Here is a 22299-nt window from a genome sequence, read left to right as displayed (position 1 = left end):
AGACATAACATTTTTAAATTGTTAGGCGTCTATGTATGTTTTTTCAATCCTTGATGAGATTCATTTGATTGATGCATAATGCGGTCTGATGAGACTTCTGCTTGGCCCAGAAAACATGTTTTAAATGTCAGAAGTCTGAATTGAACATTTTACCCCCTCCTCATTCTTTCTGTCTTTCCTTTTGCCCTTATCAGTGTCTGATCATCGGTGGGGGCCCGTGTGGTCTGCGGACCGCCATCGAGTTGACCCTGCTGGGCTGTAAAGTGGTGGTGATTGAGAAGAGGGACACTTTCTCCAGGAATAATGTGCTCCACCTCTGGCCCTTCACCATTCACGACCTCAGGAGTCTCGGGGCCAAGAAGTTCTACGGGAAGTTCTGCGCAGGCGCAATCGACCACATAAGTGAGTAAACATCTGTTATTTGTTCACTCCATCTTTATTTTGATGCCTTATTAATAAATCTATCATGAAGTGAGAGGGCATAATTTAAAAAAACTGGGGATGACTTTGTCCCCTTTTCTATTTTAATAAGAAAAAAAGAAAATTCAAGTATTGCATTTTAGTTTAAAGATATTGCAACCATTTTATTTTTCTGTTATTGAAACCTAACAAACTTTTGAAATGCTGTATTAGGATTTTTGTTTCTCTCTCTGTGCTATTTTCATCCCTGCTTCTAGAATGCAAAGCATCCCAGATCCATAAATGTAAATAAGGTTTACTTTGCATGCGAGCGTGTTAAATCACTTCCATGCAGATAAGTGTGACATTGTCTAATGTCAAAGCCGGAGCATTTTTCATAAAAAGGGGCTTTATTTTTTACAGCATCTCTCTGGTTTTAAATGGGTCATGAAGCAGGTAGTGTTCATGTGACTGTAACCAGTGTGAGGAGATTTTCTAGCAACCTACTTAACTGTGGTTTGTTTCTGCACTGTTCCCTGGTGGATGTTTCCGCTGCTTGTTGCTCTCCAGTTTTAGTAATGGTGTCATGTATTAATATCTTCTTGAAAAGCAAACTTCTGAGTGTAGCGCTCATAACTGTAACCTACCTGTAGCTTCAACTCTGTGTCATTGTAACTTTTATATGTCCCTTGTTAAAAATGGAGCATTTGTGTCAGAGCCTAAATCTTGGCAGCTTGAGTTTGCTTTCCATTGTGCCACACTCTAATAGTCTTCAGACTTTATTTAATTATTCCTAATTTATGTTTAGGCATCTAAACGTCTTCATCAGGGTTAGAAAAATATTGACTTGCCTTAAAGTTAACTGCTGCAGGAAGTAAGTAAATAATTAGATTGTTCAGTTAGGTCATATCTAAGAAGTCTGGCTATATTTTACTTTTTTTTTTTTTTATAAAGTTCTGAAATGAATAAATAATAAAACTAATAAATGAGTACTCGTCATTTTGGGGCCTAAAGGAATATTTACAGACAGAATCGTCTGAATTTTGTCAATCATCTTTCTCCAGAATTTCCTTATCCTGTCACATTTCCACATACAATGTGTATATGTAGCCTACCTTTTGCTTCACTGAATTCCAGCAGATCAGGTATATCGCTGTTGTATCTATGCATCTTGATGAGCTGTGTAGGTCCGCATTAACCAACTGTAGTGAAGTAGTTTTCAACTGGTGTTGGCTGTTTTTTTAAATGCTTTTTAAATACATTTTCAAGATACTATTACATTGGATTGGATTATAATTGGATTGAATTTAAACTAGTTTACCTTTTATGTAAGATGGCCTTAGATGGCTTTTTTTCTGACTTAGTCCAATATAAACAAAGAATATCTTGGACACATGAGGCACTGAGAAAACCTCAAAGTTTTCCATAATATACCGAAAAGGTCAGGTAAGACATAATGTTTAGGTCTGAAAAGCATATGCACTTTTACTTTAGCCATAAATTAACTTAGGAAAATCTGAGTTTTTTTACCTGTCTGGAGAAATAAATACATTCAAATTAAATGATTCATTGTGGTTTTGTCAGGAGAGGCTGCAGCTGATATGTGGCATTTAATCTCTTTAGTTGCACCAGTCTGATTTCCTAGAGTAGCAAAGGTGATAAAGATTCAGCAGCCATCGCCTTCTACTCATATTCAAAACATCAGGATTGTGACAGTACTTCTGTCTTGTCTGAACAGCTAGCTCCAGCTTGGCTTTATGTGTTTTATATATATATATATGTATTAACATTATGTACATATGTACCCACTCTAGGTATCCGCCAGCTCCAGCTGATGCTGCTGAAACTGAGCCTGATTCTGGGAGTAGAGATCCATGTCAATGTGGAGTTTGTAAAGCTTGTGGAGCCTCCAGAGGAGCAGAGTGATAACAGTAAGTCTGCAACTGTGAAGAACAAATTCAGAGTTACACAATCATAGTCATAGACCTTCATGTTATATATTTATTGTCTTCATAAATCTGTCCTAAAGTTTGGAATCGATATAGGGCAGCAGTTTAGTTTTAGAGGCTAGGGAGTGCTTTTATCTCAATGAGTATCCTCACAAATATAGAAAAAATAATGAGTGTTTGGCATCTGTATGAGTGTGTGTCATGAGTGACGTGCTGAGACATGCCTGCACGTCTCAGCTATATATGGAAAGCTCAATGCATGCAGCACATGTTGAAATAATCAGAAATGTTCATGGAGAGTGGAAAATAAAGATATCGTTGAACTCTACTGTTTTAGTTTGTTTTCCATTTTGTTACATTTCTTTAATTTAATCTAAATTTTTTTTCAGCATCCTAAAATATATGGGGCCTTAACATTTCTTATTTGGACTTCCTTCTTTCATTACTCTTGGACATGATATAACTAATCGCAGGCTTGCAGGGTAGAGGAGCATGTTGTGGCTACAAGTCACATAAACCTTCTGTGGTCCGAAAGAGGAAATTATATCTCTCCTAAATCAGCACTTTGACATGAGAGGCATCCAGAAACATTGTACAGCCTCCAGGATGTAACCCATCACTCTGTCGTCTCATTTTCCTGTAGCTGTTCCTTTGCACTTTCCCTGACATAACATGTTTGATTTGTCATCTTCCTCAGGTCCTGGGTGGCGGGCAGAGGTCCGGCCCTCCAGCCATCCCGTCTCAGACTTTGACTTCGACGTGGTGATTGGTGCTAACGGCTGCAAAAACACATTAGATGGTGAGAAATAGTACAGGTCACAGAAAATGATGCCAGCATAGCTGGCAGTTGGTTGAAAGTGAGACCTGAGGAAAGTTTTGTTACTGACCCACATTTGCAGGACATGTATCCTGCAGTCAGTGTTGCAAAGCTGTTTCCACTCACTAAAGCATTTCCTGTTGACATAGTTTCAACTGAAGGCTTAATGGTGTGTATAGGGTCAGTATTGTGCATCCAAGATTAATGTTGTGAGTTTTTTGTGTAATATGCTGTTTGGACTTTACTATTTTTCCTTCCACAATAAAATTAATAATTATTTCCACAGTGAAAGTGATCCTTCAAAAAGTTCTAACTCCTGATGATTTTGTTTCCATGACTGATGTGAAACCTGCTACTGAATCACTCCGCAGCTTTATTTGTTTGTGCAATCTTGTGGATGTTGTTTAAATAACAGACATTTATGATGATTTGGTTGCTTTTTGGTTTCTTTGTATGTTTTACTCCATGCAGTAATGCAGTTTGCTTCTTTTCCTCCCTGTGCAGGTTTTGCTCGCAAGGAGTTTCGAGGGAAGTTGGCCATCGCTATAACAGCCAACTTTGTCAACAGGAACACCACCGCAGAGGCCAAAGTGGAGGAAATCAGTGGTGTGGCCTTCATCTTTAACCAGAAGTTCTTTCTGGAGCTCAAGGAGGAGACAGGTGAGATGTGGAGGTGTTAAATGAGTTATATTTTAGTTAAGTGGAGCTCTGGTTAAAGCTGGACTGGAGTCATTTTGTTGGGCTACTCTTGTTGTCCCAGTGTTGTAGGCTTTATTTTAATTATATTATTTTTCTCCTTTTCTTTTTATATTTTATTTTATTTTATTAATTTTTTGGTTTTTTATTGTATTGTTGATTTTTTATTTTTATTTAGTTTAATTTATATATATTTAGTTTTGATTTTTATTTTATTTCATCATTAATTGTTTTTCATTTATTTTCAAACGAGATGCGTTTTTTCTTTTGTAGTTTTTTCTGTTGTTACTGTTTTTTCTGTTACTTCTGGTTCAAAGATGATGGCTAGCGAGTCACTTGACTTTAGTAACATTATCCCGATGTGTTTGTCCAAATTCAGATGATTTCAGTCTAACATGTTTACATGCATTTCAGAAATCTTGTTTTACTTTGGCTGAGACGGTCATTTAAATAATGTGTGAAACTAGCACTAAAATCCTCTGTTTAAAGAATCTCTTCATGTCTTCAGGAATTGACTTGGAGAACATTGTTTACTACAAGGACAACACCCACTACTTCGTGATGACGGCGAAAAAACAGAGCCTGCTGGACAAAGGGGTCATCATAAATGTAAGTTAACTCATGTACACAGTAAATGATGACATTTGCTCTTTCAAACAGCCACTTTCACACTCTTTGCTGTTCAGACTGTTTTGCTTTGTAATTACTGTTTTTAAACTCAGTGGGCTGCAGCTTTGTTGCTGCTGTCTGTTGTCTGTCTGCAGAGCAGCAAGGCTCACAGATGATTCGTTCTAGATGGAAAAAAGTCTGCTCTCTTTAACTTTAACTCATCACATTTATTTTTATTTTTAAACTCTTCTCCAGACTCAATGGGTCATTGTTCAGAATATGTAAGACAGTGGCCCTCAAGGGCCTGAGTTCAAGAGCCCTGATCTTGATTTCTTTTACCAGGATTTTCTTTTAGTTTTTGCTTTTTCCCCACCCTCTTCAGGCTTGAAATTAGTGTCCACACAGTTTATATCAATTCAATTTCTGACTTTTCAGAAAATTTGGTTCAAATTGAGCGTGCTCATGTATGGAAACACAGTTGTAGCAGGAGATTCACAGAGTGATGTGCTTTTTGTGCCGTTAGCCTAATTCTTTTTTAAAATCTAGATTAATAACCTCAATAAATCTCTACTTTCCTCTTTTAAAAAAGGAAAAAATAAAAATTCAAGATTCAGATTCAAGATTCAAAGTGTTTATTGTCATTTGTACAGTAAGGAAACAAGTTTCCCTGAACAATTAAATTCTTACTTTGCCGTCCACACTGTATGCCATAATGATTATAAAATAAAAATAAATAGTAACTTTAAAAACTAGATAGTAGATAAAGATAAGATAAAACTCTAAGTAAATAATCTATGTAAATAAATCTGCAGAATGCCACATTCAACACTGAATAATCAACTGTGCAAACTGTCATGAGGTAGACGGTAAGATGCATGTGCAATATCTATTATAAGTAAAAAGACACATAAAACAGTAATATTGCAGTTACTTTGCTTGACAATATGAAGTCAGTGTGCAGGGTACAGGCCGTTGTTGTTACAGACTCCTATCAGCTGTTAAGGAGTCTGATGGCCGAGGAAAAGAAAGAGTTTCTGAGTCTGGTTGTCCAGCATTTCAGACTCCTGTATCTCCTGCCTGAGGGGAGGAAAGTGAACAGTCCATGTTGGGGGTGGGTGGGGTCTTTGATGATGGACTCTATGCTGGTAGATGCTCTGCAGAGAGGGCAGTGGAGTCCTGGTGATCTTCACCGCTCTCTGCAGGCGTTTGCGGTCCGTGACAGTAGAGCTGCCGTACCACACGGTGATCCAGCTGGTCAGGATGGACTCAACGCAGCTGTGGACGTTTCTGAGGATCTTTGATGACATGCAGAATTTCCTCAACCTCCTCAGGAAGTACAGCCGCTGCTGATCTCTCTTCACCAGCTTTGTGGTGTTGAGTGTCCAGGTGAGGTCCTCGCTGATGTAGACCCCAGATATTTAAAGCTGCTCACCCTCTCCACTTCCAGCCTGCGGATAAGCAGTAGCTGATGAGGGTTCCTCTCCTTCCTCATGTCCACTACCATCTCCTTGATCTTGTCCTTGTTGAGGGTGAGGTTGTTGTCCTCACACCATGCCACCAGAGAGGCCACCTACCTCCTGTAGGCTGCTTCGTTCCCGCCAGTGATGCGTCCTATCACAGCGCTGTCGTCCACAAACTTCAGGATAGATTTGTCCTTGTGGGAGGCCACACAATCATGGGTGAACAGGGTGTAGAGGATGGGGCTGAGGACACACCCTGCTGACTGATGTCCTGTTCCCCATCCTGACAGACTGAGGCCACCAGTCAGAAAGTCCTGGAGCTAGTCACAGAGGATGGGGTGCAGTCCCAGGGAAAACAGCTTGTGGGGGATGGCCGTATTGAATGTCGAGCTGTAGTCAGTAAAGAGCATCGTGATGTAGGAGTCTTTATTCTTCAGATGTGAGAGGGAGATGTGCAGGGCTGCAGCAAAAGTGTCTGAGGTGGACCTGTTGGACCGGTAGGCATACTGCAGGGGGTCCAGTGTGTCTGGTAGGCAGCTCTGAATGTGGGTCAACATCACTCTCTCCAAGCACTTCATAATGATTGGAGTGAGTGCTACTGGCCTGTAATCATTCAGGCAGCTAGAGGGGGCTCTTTTTGGGGAGGGGGACAATGGTAGTGGTCTTAAAGCAGGATAGAACCATTCTCTGGTTGAGGGAGATGTTGACATGTGTGTCAGCTTGTTGGCACATGCTCTGAGGACTCGTTCAGGGACATTGTCAAGGTGCTTTGCTGGGGTTGATCTTCATGCATTACAGTGCAAACACTGCAGGCAGTGTTGTTAGTAGAAACATAACATGCTATAGGTGCAAAAGGTCACAGCTGTTTTTTTGTGCTGAAGAGGAAACTGTTATCAAAAGAATTGACAGTATAGATTGTAGCTACACATAGATGCAGTACAGGACGTTGTATTGGAAATATTTTTTTTTTTTTAGGAAAATTGCAATACTTTCATTATAGTTTCAAGCTTCTAATGGATTTTTTTTGTCAAAATCAGCACTTAAACACACATGGACTCACGAACACAATATATTCAAGTCCAAATCCCAAAGCTGAAGTCAAAGGGCTTTTTGGGTGGACAGGAATGTTGATATGCTTGCCAGTTCAGTGAGTGACGGGTCACCATAGCGGATGATGATGAATGAGACTTTAATTAAAGGCTTATTCTCTTTCACTTTACTTATATATCTCTCACACACCCATAGAAGCACATACTCCCACGTTTGGCAGAGGTGAGATGGTATAAATAGTTCTTATGCTGGTATCGGTCCGCAGACTGAATCTGAATAGGAAGACTGCTGTTAGTCCTGACATGCTGTGTCTGCCAGCCCAGTTATCTGACACTATGCTTAAACACACACACACCTAACTTTGTTTTTTAATTTTTATGCTCAAGATTTTGCCAGATTTTTTGCTTGGCTATGTAAACGGATTGATCTTCCCACAGTGTGTGTTATATAAGCACACACATACACAGGAGTTGAAACCCTGCCCCGCCTGCTCGTTCCTCAGTGGTCTCCCACTCATCTTACATTGCCCACTGGTGCTGAATGACATCTCCCTGCGTCAGCTGGGACACAGCCTGTGCATATGTAGCCTAAACTTCAGAGGCCTCATCTCTCTGTCATTGCGTCAATGTCCATTATATTTATAAAGCACATTCAAAACAACTCGGCTCATCACCCCTCCATTAAGATTAAGGAAGTTAAATTGATCCACACTTTGGTGGGCAAGGCTGTGGGCAGATAGATTGGTACTATAAAGGTCATTTATTAACTCTAGAAAGATTAGCAGTGCAGTGTTATTGTTTAAAATGAGACTAAAGCTTTTCATAAATCCCATTTTCAGTTTAGTTTACAGCAGGATAAAAGCATTTTACTCCAGAACCTAATAGTGAAAAAGGTCATTTAGAAATTGTAGAAGATGGAAATGTCTTTTTTTTTATTTTTTACATCTCACTACTTTTTTGTAATTATGCCTTTCATGTAGAGAGACTCAGAGGCGTACATCTTGGTATATATTTCAGTGAATTTTATTTCATTTATTAAACTTGTTTCTAAATCAGTGCTACAGTTATTTTTTACCCAATCATCCATTCTGGGTCACAGTAAAATACAGGTAAAACTCAGAAAATTAGAATATTAATTTATTTCAGTAATTCAGCTTAAAAAGGTAAACTCATCTATTATATAGACTCATTATATGCAAAGTAAGATATTTCAAGCATTTATTTGTTATCATTTTGAAGATTATGGCTAACAGCTTATGAAAACCCAAAAATCATAATCTCAGAAAATTTGAATATTCTCATTTTTTGAGTTTCACTTGTATAACTTGATAACGAAGATGGGATAACAGCTATTTATAGCCTTGAATGGCGATGATGTTATTCTTGGGTAGAACGTAGACTGAGGTGAGGACTGTTTAACACGGTGACCAGCAGGGTGATATGTTAGACGGTTATCTCTCTGTCTTGTCTTTTAAATAGGCATCCTTCAAAAAGTTGTTTGATCTCAAAGTGCTGTTGTAAACCCGTTTTTCTTAACGCAGGACTACATTGAAACGGAGCGACTGCTGAATCCTGACAACGTCAACCAGGAAGCGCTGCTCTCCTACGCCCGTGAAGCTGCTGACTTTGGCACAAACTACCAGCTACCATCGCTGGACTACGCCATCAACCATTACGGACAGCCAGATGTGGCCATGTTTGACTTCACCTCCATGTACGCTTCTGAGAACGCCGCATTGATCAGGGAGAAACACGGACACCAGCTGCTGGTTGCTCTGGTGGGAGACAGTCTGCTGGAGGTATGAGAATCTATAATATATTTGCATGTTGCCAGGACTGGCGTTCACCGTGTGTCTACACTGACCTCTTGTTCTCCTACAGCCCTTCTGGCCGATGGGTACAGGCTGTGCTCGTGGTTTTCTTGCTGCCTTTGATACCGCCTGGATGGTGAGGGGCTGGTCACAGGGAAAGAGCCCCCTGGAGATACTAGCAGAGAGGTGAGTGTGGTTAAGCTCTACTTCCTGTAACTTCAGCAGTAATATCATCAACATCCATCAAAACAGTTGCTTATTATTAGTGAAACTGGACACTTGGGTCCACATTAACAGTGGACCAGATTTCTACAGCATCAAATCCAGTAAAAGCATCCACACACTCCTGATGCGAGTTACTAAGGAAGTTTGTCTAAAGTTAGATCAAATCTATACAAAATGAATCAAAATTTAACCTAGGACACCATTCTCATGCTTAAATGTTAACTAAAACTGAAAATGCCCAAAGCAAATGTCATTTATTGATTAATATTGACTCAGTGGAAGAAAACAAATTTTCTGAGGCTTATAATGCGACAGAATCTGTGAGTATGTTTAGTGTTTTATTCTTCTAGGTTATCATTTAAACTCTATTCTGGTGATGTTACTTTTTAATTATTAGCTCAGTTTTCATTTGTGTCCGTGTTTTCTACAGTAATGTGGAAAAACTACAGTACGCTGATTTCAGACATAATAATCAACAGATGTTGTTCAAATGATGCTTCTGCAGCAGCGTACAGAGCCTGAGAACATTTTCAATTCAATTCAAATCAGCTTGATTTGTATGGCGTCAAATAAAATGTTCATTGTTATCCAATTATATATCAAAACAATATATTAAAACAAATCCTCATTATTTAACTTACAAGACCTGAATTCATATAAGGCAATTAAAAAAAAAGACAAAAAGCATACCTATAGGGAAACCAGTGGACTGATCTGCCCAGCACTCAGCAGCATAGCAGCTAAATGCTGCTTCTCCATGTTTTTTCTGGACTTTGGTCTGAACTAGCTGACCTGAATCCTTGGATCTAAGAGCTCTGCTAGGGTTTATATTCTCTGAATATGTCACAGACGTGTTCAGGGTCTAAACCGTTCTGTGATTTGTAAACGATCATTAGGGCTTTAAAATTTATTCTGTGACTGACTATAAGCCAAGATATTAATGTGATGTGTTCAGATCTCCTAGTCTTGGTTAAAACTCTAGAGAGTAAAGAGCAAAAAGTGCAGGGAGGTGCTCAGTGCATCATGGGACACCCCCCAGTGGCCTGATCCCATGGCAGCATAACTGAAGGTATGGCTTAGGGTCACCTCAGCCAGCCCTAAACAGAAGCTTTATCAAAAATGAAAGTTTAGTTTTAGGTAGAAAGGTGTGTGCTTCCCAAACCTAAACTGGTATTTCCTGTTTATTGAAGTTGTTTGTCCAGCACACACTTCCACATTGTATTAATGACTTATAAATACATGAACATATTTATAAACACGAGTGTGGGTTATTATATCTTTGGCTAAAAACGCTGCTGAATCTGTGTTTTTATAAACACACACAGGTAAGTTGTTTGTCTTTGTGTTGCTGCAGCTTCACACATGCTGCAATGATAAACAGCTGATCAGTTCAGTTGTTATAACTTGGAAGCTGTTGTTTCTTAAATCTAACACTTGGATCTTTTCTGTCTTTCCCAGGGAGAGTATTTACCGTCTGCTGCCTCAGACCACCACAGAGAACATCAGTAAAAACTTTGAACAATACAGCATTGACCCTTCTACCCGTTACCCCAACCTCAACTCCACCTGTGTGCGTCCACATCAGGTCAGTCCAGCAGTGAGAAACATGCATCTGAACCTGCTGCAGCTTACCTGCTCTAACAACACAACTCATTGCTGGCTAAAGCACTTTAAATCAGTTGTGGACATTATTTTACATAAATCTGCATTTAGAAATATGTTTTTCAAAACTCAAAAGTAGAATAGAAATTTCTTCTTTTTTAATTCATTTGTAAATATCAACTTGTTTTGAACAAGTCTGACTACAGTTATCATGTTATAAGATTAAATCTTCGCTTCAAGTGTAGAGATGCAAAACCAACAACCCCAAAAATAAAGAAAAACAAGACGCTGTGCAAAGATGATATTCTAACATGCAAACTATTAAGCTGAAGATGAGTACTCTGATATGGAACATGGAAATGTATTCCCCAAAACGCCACTGAATGATGGTACATCATCTGTAACTGAAAAAGTTCAGTTTCTTGCTATTATCTGTGCAGGTTTAGTTCTTAAATGTGGCTGCCAGGATATTTGTATGAACATCTACACATTGGGTAATGCTAATCTCAGTTCAGGTAGCCTGTATGCCTCTTTATGTATTGCCAGATAATATAACTGAGAAAAATGTCCCATGATCATTAGGAACAGGTATCAACTTTCTGAATCAGGTTAAACTGGTTTTAAAAACCTTAAATTACACATTGATTCTCTCAGGTGCGTCACCTGTTCATAAACGGACAGCAGGACTTTGGTCAGGTGGAAAAAGGGGCTCCAACACGACGATCAGTCAACCTGTCCAGGAGAGGTGAGTGTTTTCCCACTTACCCCCACTTGGAGGGTCAACTCCACTCCAGCCACCAAAACTGTTATAAAATCTAATGTTATGCTGCAACTAAAAACATCCAATTACCTCCAATACCTTACTATCTTATCTGCTATCGTAGCTGATCTTTATTGGAGATGAAATGATTAGGGAGTTAGTGACGTGTTTGATGCTGAGTGCACACGCATCCTGGAGATTACTGAGCTGATTCATGTTCATGCTGCTGTAGTAAAAAGCAGGTTGTAGTTATAGAAGGATTAGTGGCAGTGAAGATTGATGTCATCTACTCAGACGGGACGATGCTGCTTAAAAGCTTGTAATTTAATCATCTTATGACTCATCATTGAGATCAGGTGCCCTATTAACACTGTCTGAAAACTTTAGTTGAATTAGTTCGCTTACAGTTTTTAAATAAAACTTCTTGGCAATCTGAAATTGTATCTTAACATTTAAACAAAGGCTTTAAGGAACTTAACATCAAATATTATAAGTGACTGAACTGTCAAAGTACTTCAGTGGTTTACATAGCAAAAGCTTTCCCAGCCCTTCTTTTAAAGAAACGAGCTTTATCCAAGCCGCAGGCTCGACACGCCTCATCCCAGACAATACAGCTATATAACATTACGCCAGAAGTGCAACTTAATGTGATATTAAATTAGATAAGACAGAAAACTTAAACACCAAACACATTATGTCAAGATGTGCGGTACGGTAGCAGAGCCCACTTGTTGGATCTTGTGGTTAAATCCTGATCTGTGAAGGAAACACTGTTACGCATTTTAAGGAACATCAAAGTGTGCCAGGTCTTGAGATTTTCTAAATAAGCCACTTTGTCCAGTTTGCTGAATCTCTTCTGCTGCCAAGATTTGTCTGCTTTAGCCGTGGAAAGTGGATCCAATTTTTAAAGTCACACGGCTCAAGTCCAAATGAACTGATGGTTTGAACATGACATCGTGTCAACACCATTTGAGAAACTTTCCATCCCTGATAAAAATAAAGCCCTCAGGGGGAATACTTTATCCTTTCCGGCATGAACAACATCCTTCCTTTGATGCTGTGTGGCCATCCTGACAGTATGATCAACATGGTGTTCTTCTCCTGCAGAGTCCGAGGTGCGTCCTGGCCGGCTGCTGACCTGGTGTCAGAAGCAAACGCAGGGCTACAGAGGTGTGGATGTCACCAACCTCACGTCTTCCTGGAGGAATGGCCTGGCGCTCTGCGCTCTCATCCATTGCCAGAGGCCTGAACTCATGTAAGAACTTGCACAAAGACACAATGTGAATCAGGAGCTGCCCACACCTATTCAGGTGTGGGCAGTTTTCTCTTGGCTTGTGAGTCATCTTTCAGACTCTATGAGTGAAACTCATCTTTTGAGATGACATGCAAACAGACAGCTGTACAGTAAGTTTAGGAATGTACTCATGTTGTAAAACATTACCAAGTCAAGTGTAAAGAATCCCTGATCCCTGCTGGTGAAGATTAATCTGCTGACTGCTAAAAGCTAAATGCTCCGTTTTCAGAGACATAATTCGCTTTGACTCGCGTCTTCTGTTGCTGATAAATTAATTTTCCTGGCTGATGATCAACTTCGAAGTTGAGTGTTAATTTACAGAAGTTACTGCGATGATGAAACTCGTTCATTAACAGCCTGGCAGCTGAATGACTTGATCCAGAACATGTGATATTTGATGGTTTTGCTGCTCACTGGCTGCTTACATACAAGTGAGAAAACCAATCTAAGTGCCACAGTGATGGGTTGCAATGACATCATCTCTTTTGGGATTTTCTAGACTAATACACTTATGTCATCTCAGCTCCCATCATAACACCAAGCTGTTAATTCCACACATAACACCAGTTATATGGAGATGCCATGTTTGCTCACTTGTTTTTTTATTTTCCCTGTGGTCATAACTTTAACTAGTCCAGTGGTTCTCAAACTATTAATGAAGAGATAAATCACTGATATTAACACCTTCATTTTTTTTTAACACATTAAATTAAAAATGCCAGATTAAAAATCTGAATTTGACATTACTGCTGTGAGAGAAGCTGATTTTGGGCATGTAGGTGAGTCACCAAAAAACACTTTATCCCCCTTACTTAAAAAGAGTCAGACAGTTTTCCAGCCTTGCATTTCGAGGATGCTGCAGGATGACCCATGTGATACATCACACATTTACAATGTAAGCCGTATGAATCCTGGCATCTGCCTGTGCTGGGAATATTAAGGATGTAACAAAAAAACCATCCAACCTTATTTTACTCATCATCTTTTTTCAATTTCAGTGATTTTGACTCTCTGAACGAGGAGGATGTGGCCGGGAACAACCAGTTGGCATTTGACGTGGCTGAGCAGGAGTTCTGCATCCAGCCAGTGACCACAGGAAAGGAAATGGCTGCAGAGGCCGAACCGGACAAGCTGCTCATGGTCCTCTACCTCTCCAGATTTTATGAGACCTTCAGGAACTCTCCTGGAAACAACAATGGTCAGAGGCATTCTCACTTCATTCACATATTCACAGCAATACTTTGCAAATAATTCTATGAAACAGATTAAGAAATTTTAAAAATAAGTGTTGTTTTTTTTCAACTATATTTGATTATTTATCAATAACAGAACTCCTATAAAGTTGTATTTTTAGATGGTTAATCTGTCAATTATTTGATTAATCATTGAAGTTAAAGTCACTGAACTCACAAGACATGCAAACTGCAAGCCTCATAAATAACCACAGAATTCAGATAGTTGACGCCTCTTTCTGACGTCCCAGTTCATCACCCTGACTTCCAAACCCCAAACTAACATGAGGACATTATTTCACAGTCACTTCAGTATGTAAAAAGAAGAAATTTAGTTCTGCTGAACAAACGGAAAGAGAAGCAGTATGATTGCTGTTCTCAACTAAAGTTTAAATCCTATTAAGACACACCCCTGAAGGCAGCTTTAAGACCATGGATACTTCTGGCTTCTGCTGTGGACACGTTTCCATTTTATTTTTATATTCCGTTAAAGTCAGTCAACATTCTGTGAAATTATAGAGCCGTCTGAATCTACTGCATGAGCTTGAGTTGCACGTTGCACAACTGCGGTCAGGATAGTCCCTGCCAGAGACCTGACTGGTATGCATGCTATGTGTGTGTGGAGGCCATATCCAGTCCCTCTGCATAACTTCAGAGGCCTTCATCTGTGGTCGCACCACCCCTGGAAGCTGCTGCCTCAGCCTCATTTCACATATACTGCTCTAATGTTAATGTGCAGGAAGCCCTCTATGTCACCCATGCTGCTGTCATTACAGCTTTCCACACCTCTGAAAGGCTGGGGAAAGGACAGACTTTCAGAGGCATTTTGGTGGGAATTTAGTCACAGACGTTTTAGTTGGGTGGGTTGGTTCTATTTAGAGAGTAATGAGGTTACAGTGTATGATTTTGGTGTAAATTTAATGACCTGAGGTTATTTTGAGAAGCATTTGTCATTTTCTGTCAGAATTTACACTTCAGGAATTAACCATAGAATTAACCTTATAATTATTAACCATAGAAATGTAAATTTGGACATTAAATTTTACTCAGTAACCTTGAGACATGTTATTAGTGTATGAAATATGATACAGCTTGTATCCCCAGAGTTCACGCTAGCACGCAGGAGGTCAGGCTAACACACTGCCAACCACCAAACCGATAGAAAAAAAAAAAGGACTGATCTTAGTGCAGTAGCTGGGATGTAGCCTGATCTCTTCTTCTGATGACTTCTGTGTGACGAAGTGTACAAATATGGTCCTTTGCCCAATAAGCGGTTAATAGTGATTTTACACAACAAATGTCACACGTTTCAGCCAATCACTGCAGGGGCTGATTTATGGAGCCACAAACAAGGTACCAAAGTTATGTAGGAGTGTAACGTGTTAGTAACTTGAGATACCCATATACATGCTCTCAAGTTTTTTCTTTTTCTTGTTTTCATAATAATTGCCCTTTTTGAGTCGACAGTCTGCGTAAAAAACTGAACTTGTGGGTGTTTTTAATGAATGTTTAAAATGATGCAGAAAATAAACCAGAACTGATAAAACTTTGAGGAGACTGATATGAACTGTTTAAAATTTTACTCTTTCTGCTCAGAGTTTTAGTATTTAACAATCTGGTCAGAGCCCCAGATTTTATTAAAGTTGTGTGGAATGCCGCTCAAAACTGAGGATGACGAACTGTTGATGTTTAAGTCAAAGAAAAACGCATCAGAGCCATGATCAATCCTCAAGTTTCCTCAGCTTCTGCACAAACACTTTTTTTTTTTTTTAAATGTTCATCAAATTTGATGAACTGAATGGAACAGGTTATGTTTGCTTCACAGCTAGTATAGAAACAAGAGTCAGTATGATGTGTGGGATAAAAGATTCTTTAATTTACTTTTAGTTTTAAATGGTATGGCACCCAGTTATTTATCTGATCTGCTCCAGTTTTATAAACTGGAAAGATGACTGAGATCTTCTAGCCAGATGCTCTCAGCTCAACCAGGGTCTCATCTAAACCGGAGAGGAGACTTGGGTTTTGCAGTGGCAGCCCCCAGACTCACTTTTTTTTTTATCATGGCTTTTACTTAAAGTTTCATCAGGTTTTTGTATTTTATATGTATTTATGCTTTTACTGTGGTGTCTCTTTGTTTTAACTTGTTTTTTGGTAAATGGACTGTACTTACATAGCACTTTTCCAGTCATGTTGGCTAATCAAAGCATTTTTACACCACATGTTACATTACCCCACTCACACATTCATACCCTGGTAAACACAGAGGCAACGGGGTTCAGTGTCTTGCCCAAGGACACTTTGACATGAGTCAAGTGAAGCCTGGAATCGATCCACTGACTTTCGGGTTGGTGAATGACTGCTCTTCCTCCCGTGCTACAGCCGCCCTTTTAGTCATTTTATTGTACTTGTTTGCTTCAATGTTTCATTTTGTTGTGCCTTGTTATCTTGTTACCATAGAAGTAATTTTGAGATTGACAAGGTTTACAAATTTCCCCTAAACTGAAACTGGTTTTCTGTTAGTTGTTTCTGTTTTATTTTTGTTTTTCTATAGTTTTAAAAATCTGCAACTTATCTTACTCATAAGTTTTATTTACCTCTGCTATTTGTATGTTTTATATTTTCCAGTTTCAAAATTGGCTGATGAAAATGGTGAAGAATATTCGCCTAAAAACAACCACAAACTGCAGAACTTGATTCAGCCCAGAAAGAGGATACCCAGGGTAAAGTTCTCTGTCTGTGTAATTTATTTAATAAAAGCATGTTATAATCTATGTCTTCCTTCCTGACCAAACATCCATATAAACTGCTGGTTAAGGGTTCCCCATTCATCACAACACAGTTCACTCACTGAAATCTAAGCTTTAGGTTAGATAAGCTAATCTAACATAACGATCAACACACTCTATGTAATATAGTCTGTTTTTGTTTCTGATGTAATCAGCCAACAACTGTTATATGATGTATTTATCAGTTAACTGCAGTGGATAAGGTTCAAGGGTCAAAAAAAGTGTATATCAATACTAAAAAATTAATTTTTAACCAAACAAATCAAAGGATTGTGTTGTTTCTTTGTAAAAAAAAAGAAACTGTCAGCTTTTTATATCTGAGTAAAGTTATTGTTGCTGTTACAGGATGACAAGAAACTGGAAGATGATTCTGTCAATAAGAGGCGGCGGAAGGGGAGCAATTACCTCAACGAGGTACGTACATCAGTAAAGTAAATTTTTTAAAAAAAAAGTTTGCTTTTCAAACAGCAAAAAAATTATATAGGTGAATAAATGCAGTATTTATCAGTTTATTTTCCAGTAAAATGTGATAGATTTCAGTCCATACTGTCACCCTCTTCTCTTGCTCCATAATCCAGTCTGGTTTCCTGAACTCTCCACAGTTGTCCTGCCACAGTGCTCCCCCTGTTGGTGAAGATGGGGACCTTTGTGAGAACAAGGTCCGATCCATGGCAACTCAGCTGCTGGCCAAATTTGAGGAGAACTCCTCAACAGCAAAGACACGCACCAAGGTGAGAAGCAGACCTCTCATAAAATGACAGGTATTTAGTCTTTGAGACTTGAATTCAGTTTCACTTAATGTTTTGACCTTTTTTTTTCTGACTTCTTCTGTTCTTTCAACCTTTTCTTCTGGGGTTTTGTATCATATTGTTAGTATCATCATCCTGTAAGGCTACCTTTTCTGCCAGGTATTTCTAAAACAGATTTCTGTTAAGGGATGTATCTCATTTATCAAATAATGAAAGGTTAAAATCAAATCATGTATGTATATCTTATAACAAAGGGGCTGGTCATCCTTACCATGGATGCTGTGAATGCCAACAGCTGGAACCCACTTCATTAATATTACTCTTTTACCCCCAAATACATATATTGTTCTGTATTTTTCCCATTGTGTATTAGCATTACTATCATTGTCATTAAGAACAGATTTTACCAGGGAGGCTGTGGAGTGTGATCCCCCTGTAGTTGGAGCACACCCTCCCACTTCCTGAAGTGGTGGACCACCATCCAAGTATGCCCACGCGATGCTGTCAACCAAGACAGCCCCACAGCGTCCAGAGCCTTAAGGTGGAGCTCATCCATCCCCAGGGCACTGCCACCGAGGAGCTTTTTAACCACCTCAGTTCCAGCAATAGGAAAACCCACCACCTGCTTCCTCATCGGAAGGCATGTCGGTGGGATTAAGGAGGTCTTTGAAGTATTCTTTCCACCAACTCACAATGTCCCGAGTTGAGGTCAGCAGCCCCCCAACCCACTGTACACAGTGTTGATGGAGCACTGCTCCCCCTCCTGAGCTGCTGGATGGTCGACCAGAATCTCCATGAAGACGTCATTCTTTATGGCCTCTCAGAACTCCCCACATGCCCGGGTTTTTGCCTCATTTGAAGTCTATTCAGGGGTCATGGAGAGGAGGGTCCGTCGAATAGGTGAACCTCAGATTGAGGAGGAGCAGGGTGGTTTTTGTCCTGGTCTGGAACAGTGGACTAGCTCTACACCCTCTTCAGGTTCTTGGAGGGGGCATGGGAGTTCGCCCAACTAGTCTACATGTGCTTTGTGGACTTGGAGGAGGTGTTCGACTATGTCCCCCAGGAACTCCTGTGGGGGTGCTCTGGGAGTATGGAGTACCTGACCACCTTGTATGAGCTGTCCAGTCCCTGTACGGCTGATTCCAAAGCTTGGTCCACATTGCTAGCAGTAAGCCTGATTCAATTCTGGTGAAGTTTGGTCTCCAAGTCTGCCCTTTGTCACTGATTCTGGTTGACAGAATTTCTAGGTGCAGCTGAAGTGTTGAGGGGATCCAGTTTAGTGGCCTCAGTGTTGCATCTCTGCTTTTTGTAGATGACGTGGTTCTGTTGGCTTCATTGAATCGTGATCTTCCGCTCACAGCCAAGTTTCTAGCGGGTGGGATGAGAATCAGCACCTCCAAATCTGAGACCATGGTCCTCAGCCAGTGCTGCGTCTGCCATGATGCAGACTCTGCATCGGTCTGTCGGGGTGAAGAAGGAACTGAGCCAAAAGGCAAAGCTCTCGATCTACATTCCTAACCTCACTTATGGTCACTAGCTGTGAGCAGTGACCTAAAGAACAAGATCGCGAACACAACGGCCAAAATGAATTTTGTTTTGCAGATAGGGTGAGAAGCTCGGTCATCATGTCAGGATGCCTTCTGGACGCCTCCCTGCTGGAACACACAGCATGGAAGAGGATATATAGGACGAGGGAATGATGGTGGTCTTGGAACTATTGTTAACAAATACAGAAATGAAAAAAATAACAGACTGGAGATGGTGTGAACACAGACTTTATTTACTTCCTTGTTCCCCATCCAGCTCGCATTCTGATTGGCTACATTCCTTACCACGTCACCATCCACGCAGTCACAATGCACGAGTCGTCGGCGTTCCACAGAAATTGGCTCGGAAATATTAAACATCTTCAGTGTTCCCAATTGTCGGCTACAACCCGTTTCAGAGCAGATTATCGGGACAGTTCGGCTCGTAACGCACCTCAGACCAAATGATAATTGTACAGGGAAATCTCATGATGATCGGGCGTTTGCCGTCTGAGGTCGGGAAGAGGCTAAATCGGGACAAAAACAGCCCAAAAATCGTTGTGTGTACCAGGCTTTATTTGTATTTACTTTGTTTCTCCACGGGCTTAATTTCTTTCTTTTTTGTACGTCTTTGCTTGAAATAAAAAAAACATGCATGTATAAACCAAAGATGTGTAGCGTAGAACCACCAGCCTTTTCTGCTTTTTTTTCTTCTCAGTAGTTTTCATCTCACGCTTTTCCATTCCTTTTTTTTTCGTTCGTCTTATCCTTGCAGCAGTCTGAGGACCCATCCAGTGCTTCCTCTTCTCCTTCTCTGTCTTCTTCCAATACCCCATCTCCTTCCTCAGATGAGAATGAGGAAGAAGAGGAGGAGGAAGAAAACCCCCGTTTTGTAAAACCCAAAGTCACCCCTCCTCTTTCTCCTCAGCCTCCGCCTCCTCGCCCCAAGTGGCAGGTACTCCAGGACTTCTTTACCCTCAGCACCTCTGTTTTCAAGCTGCTTTAATTTACTTAATATCTGTTTATATTCATACTTCACCTTCTTCCTTCTCTGGTCTCCAGCCTTCTGTCTATCTTCGGTTATTGGAGAATCCCAGTCCTGTCGCTCAGCAAACCAGTTTCCTCTCTTCCCCCACATCCTCTCACACTCAGAACAACTACAGTCGCTCTCCATCACCATCCAGCTCGAACCCATTAAGTTCTCCTTACTCACCGAGCCATAGTGTCACTGAAGCCTATCACCCAGAATGCACCTCTCCTGACTCCCAAACCAGTCGTTTCCCTCTTCCTGCTCTGTCTGCTTCAGGTGCCGATCAGTCCTCTGAAACGTCCGAGGACTCTGTGCAGCAGGTGAATTTCATCCCACTTCTGAATAATAATTTCCATCAGTTTGTTTATTTTTCTCTAAAGCTCTGACCACCTCCTGCTTTCCCTTCAGAATCAAAACAAGAGGTTGTCGACTAGAGAGTTTTCATGGAGGAGTATAAAGGAGAGAGCTGGGCTGCTCTCCTCCATGTTTAATGGGTCCCACAAACCATCTGCTCCTCTTTCTGTGCCTCAGGTTGTGTATCACAGCAGTTAATGACATGAAAGTTTCATTCGTTACTAAAATCAGAGTTGATCTGCAGCAAGATCAAGATATCAACTTTATAGCTTTTGTTTTTTTTATATATCTTTAATATGACTGCTGAGTTTTTATTGATATTTTACTTTGACCAAAAAAAGTCAGTTGATGAGCTCAAATTAAATATTCTTGCTTTTGTTTGACACCTTCATTTTTTTTTTCTTTTTTTTTTTTTTTTTTTTAAATCTGAAATTGCATCATGTAGAAAGTTTTGTGGCTTTTCTGGTTACATGTAAAAAACAAAGGGGGCGAAAAACAGATGATTGTTTAATCTAACTTGAGAGAACTTAACAAGAATAATATATTCATAAGCTGATTCTGTGTTTAGCTTAATTTATGTTATTTTACTTCTATATTTATACTTATTTTTAATTTTTCATTTTACGTAATATACTACATTTCTTTTTTATTGTAAGTTTTTACTATATTTTATTTAAGTTGACTTTATTTGACTTTTCTTAATTTTACCTTATTTTTTTAAATATTTGGGTTTTATTTTATTTTATTTTATTTTAGTTTTCTTTTTTCCAGTTTTTCAGATAGTTAATAAGTACAGACCCATTTCTGACCTCATTATTTAACTATCAAACTTTGATTTGAGGGAAATATCTTATTCCTTCTTAATTTGTATCCTCTAACATCAGTGTGACTCCTCCTTTTGTAGGTGGAATTATCTACCTCTTTTCCTTCCTCTTTGACACCACCTCCTCCTGCACCTCCTCTGTCTGTATCTAAGAGCTCCACCATCTACTCTGTGGTCCACCCTGTCCCTGACCCTACTGCCCAAGCCGGTTTCACCTCAGTTTCCCTCAACATTCCCGGAGACAAGGACAAGACACAGATTCACTTGTCCACTCATCTGTCCCACACTGACTCTGAAAAAACTAAGCAAATCTCCTTCATGTCCACCTACAAAACATCTGCTCCCATTTCTTCACCTTGTGTCAGTGAAATTCAGAAGATCTCAACTAACCGTGATCTAGACGAGAAAAACGAAAGTTCACAAAATGATATGGATAACGAGCCAGAGAGGGTCCACAAAGTCGCTCAGGAGGCGTTTGATGAGAGAAAATTAGCTAAAAATGATCACATGAAGGTAAAAAATGTCTGCATTGTTTCACATATATATTTTTATATTGAATACTGCATAACTTAATATGGGAACATCCCAGAACCATGAGTTATATCTTAAACTGAAGAAGATGCAAGTAATTTAATTCCTAATTATATATTAATATAATTTGTATAATGCATAACATTAGTAATATATAAATTATATACATATACACGCATATATACTGGACTCAATTTAAAAAATGTATGTAATTAATTAGAGGCTTTGTAATTAATTAATCTCAATTGCATTTTAGTCGCATAGCAATATTTACTCGGAAAAACCAACATTTTTTAATTTAATGTATTTAAGTGGACGACTAAATCAAATAGACACAGACATTAATATTGTAAACTCAAGCTCTATTAATGTCTGAAAAAATGCATTAATGCTCACTGAGGAGACGTAAACGTTCTTTGAAATAGTCACTGGAGGGGGATGAAAAGTCACTAAATACAGCACCAAAGTAGTTAAATGGTCAACACAGATTTAGCCGAGCTCTGGGGTGTCCAACAATTTAATCAGTGCGCTGGCAAACGTTTTGTGTTGTTTGGAACACAAACTGCATTTAAAGAGGTAGTGCACCCTAAAATGTGT

The 22299-nt window shown here is 39.6% G+C and overlaps 1 protein-coding gene across 5 annotated transcripts in view; it reads left to right on the top strand.

Annotated features, from left to right (window-relative positions):
* The window catches only part of mical2b (microtubule associated monooxygenase, calponin and LIM domain containing 2b), a 65599-nt gene that overhangs the window by 25354 nt on the left and 17946 nt on the right, over window positions 1–22299 (top strand). For 3 of the 5 annotated variants that reach the window (XM_041997298.1, XM_041997299.1, XM_041997302.1), the window contains exons 3-20: window positions 195–402; window positions 2214–2330; window positions 3046–3147; window positions 3670–3825; window positions 4370–4470; window positions 8521–8778; window positions 8861–8976; window positions 10474–10600; window positions 11272–11362; window positions 12485–12632; window positions 13670–13869; window positions 16529–16623; window positions 17035–17103; window positions 17292–17420; window positions 19740–19919; window positions 20027–20314; window positions 20403–20525; window positions 21253–21684. In XM_041997298.1, coding sequence (XP_041853232.1) covers window positions 195–402; window positions 2214–2330; window positions 3046–3147; window positions 3670–3825; window positions 4370–4470; window positions 8521–8778; window positions 8861–8976; window positions 10474–10600; window positions 11272–11362; window positions 12485–12632; window positions 13670–13869; window positions 16529–16623; window positions 17035–17103; window positions 17292–17420; window positions 19740–19919; window positions 20027–20314; window positions 20403–20525; window positions 21253–21684 — 2940 coding nt within the window. The remainder of the gene's footprint in view (window positions 1–194; window positions 403–2213; window positions 2331–3045; window positions 3148–3669; window positions 3826–4369; window positions 4471–8520; window positions 8779–8860; window positions 8977–10473; window positions 10601–11271; window positions 11363–12484; window positions 12633–13669; window positions 13870–16528; window positions 16624–17034; window positions 17104–17291; window positions 17421–19739; window positions 19920–20026; window positions 20315–20402; window positions 20526–21252; window positions 21685–22299) is intronic. The other 2 variants (XM_041997300.1, XM_041997301.1) reach the window with 2 other exon arrangements.

Source organism: Melanotaenia boesemani, chromosome 10, assembly GCF_017639745.1.
Source record: "Melanotaenia boesemani isolate fMelBoe1 chromosome 10, fMelBoe1.pri, whole genome shotgun sequence".
Taxonomy (NCBI): domain Eukaryota; kingdom Metazoa; phylum Chordata; class Actinopteri; order Atheriniformes; family Melanotaeniidae; genus Melanotaenia; species Melanotaenia boesemani.
Note: the sequence above shows the minus strand (reverse complement) of the source record. Positions and strands in the feature narration are given on the sequence as shown.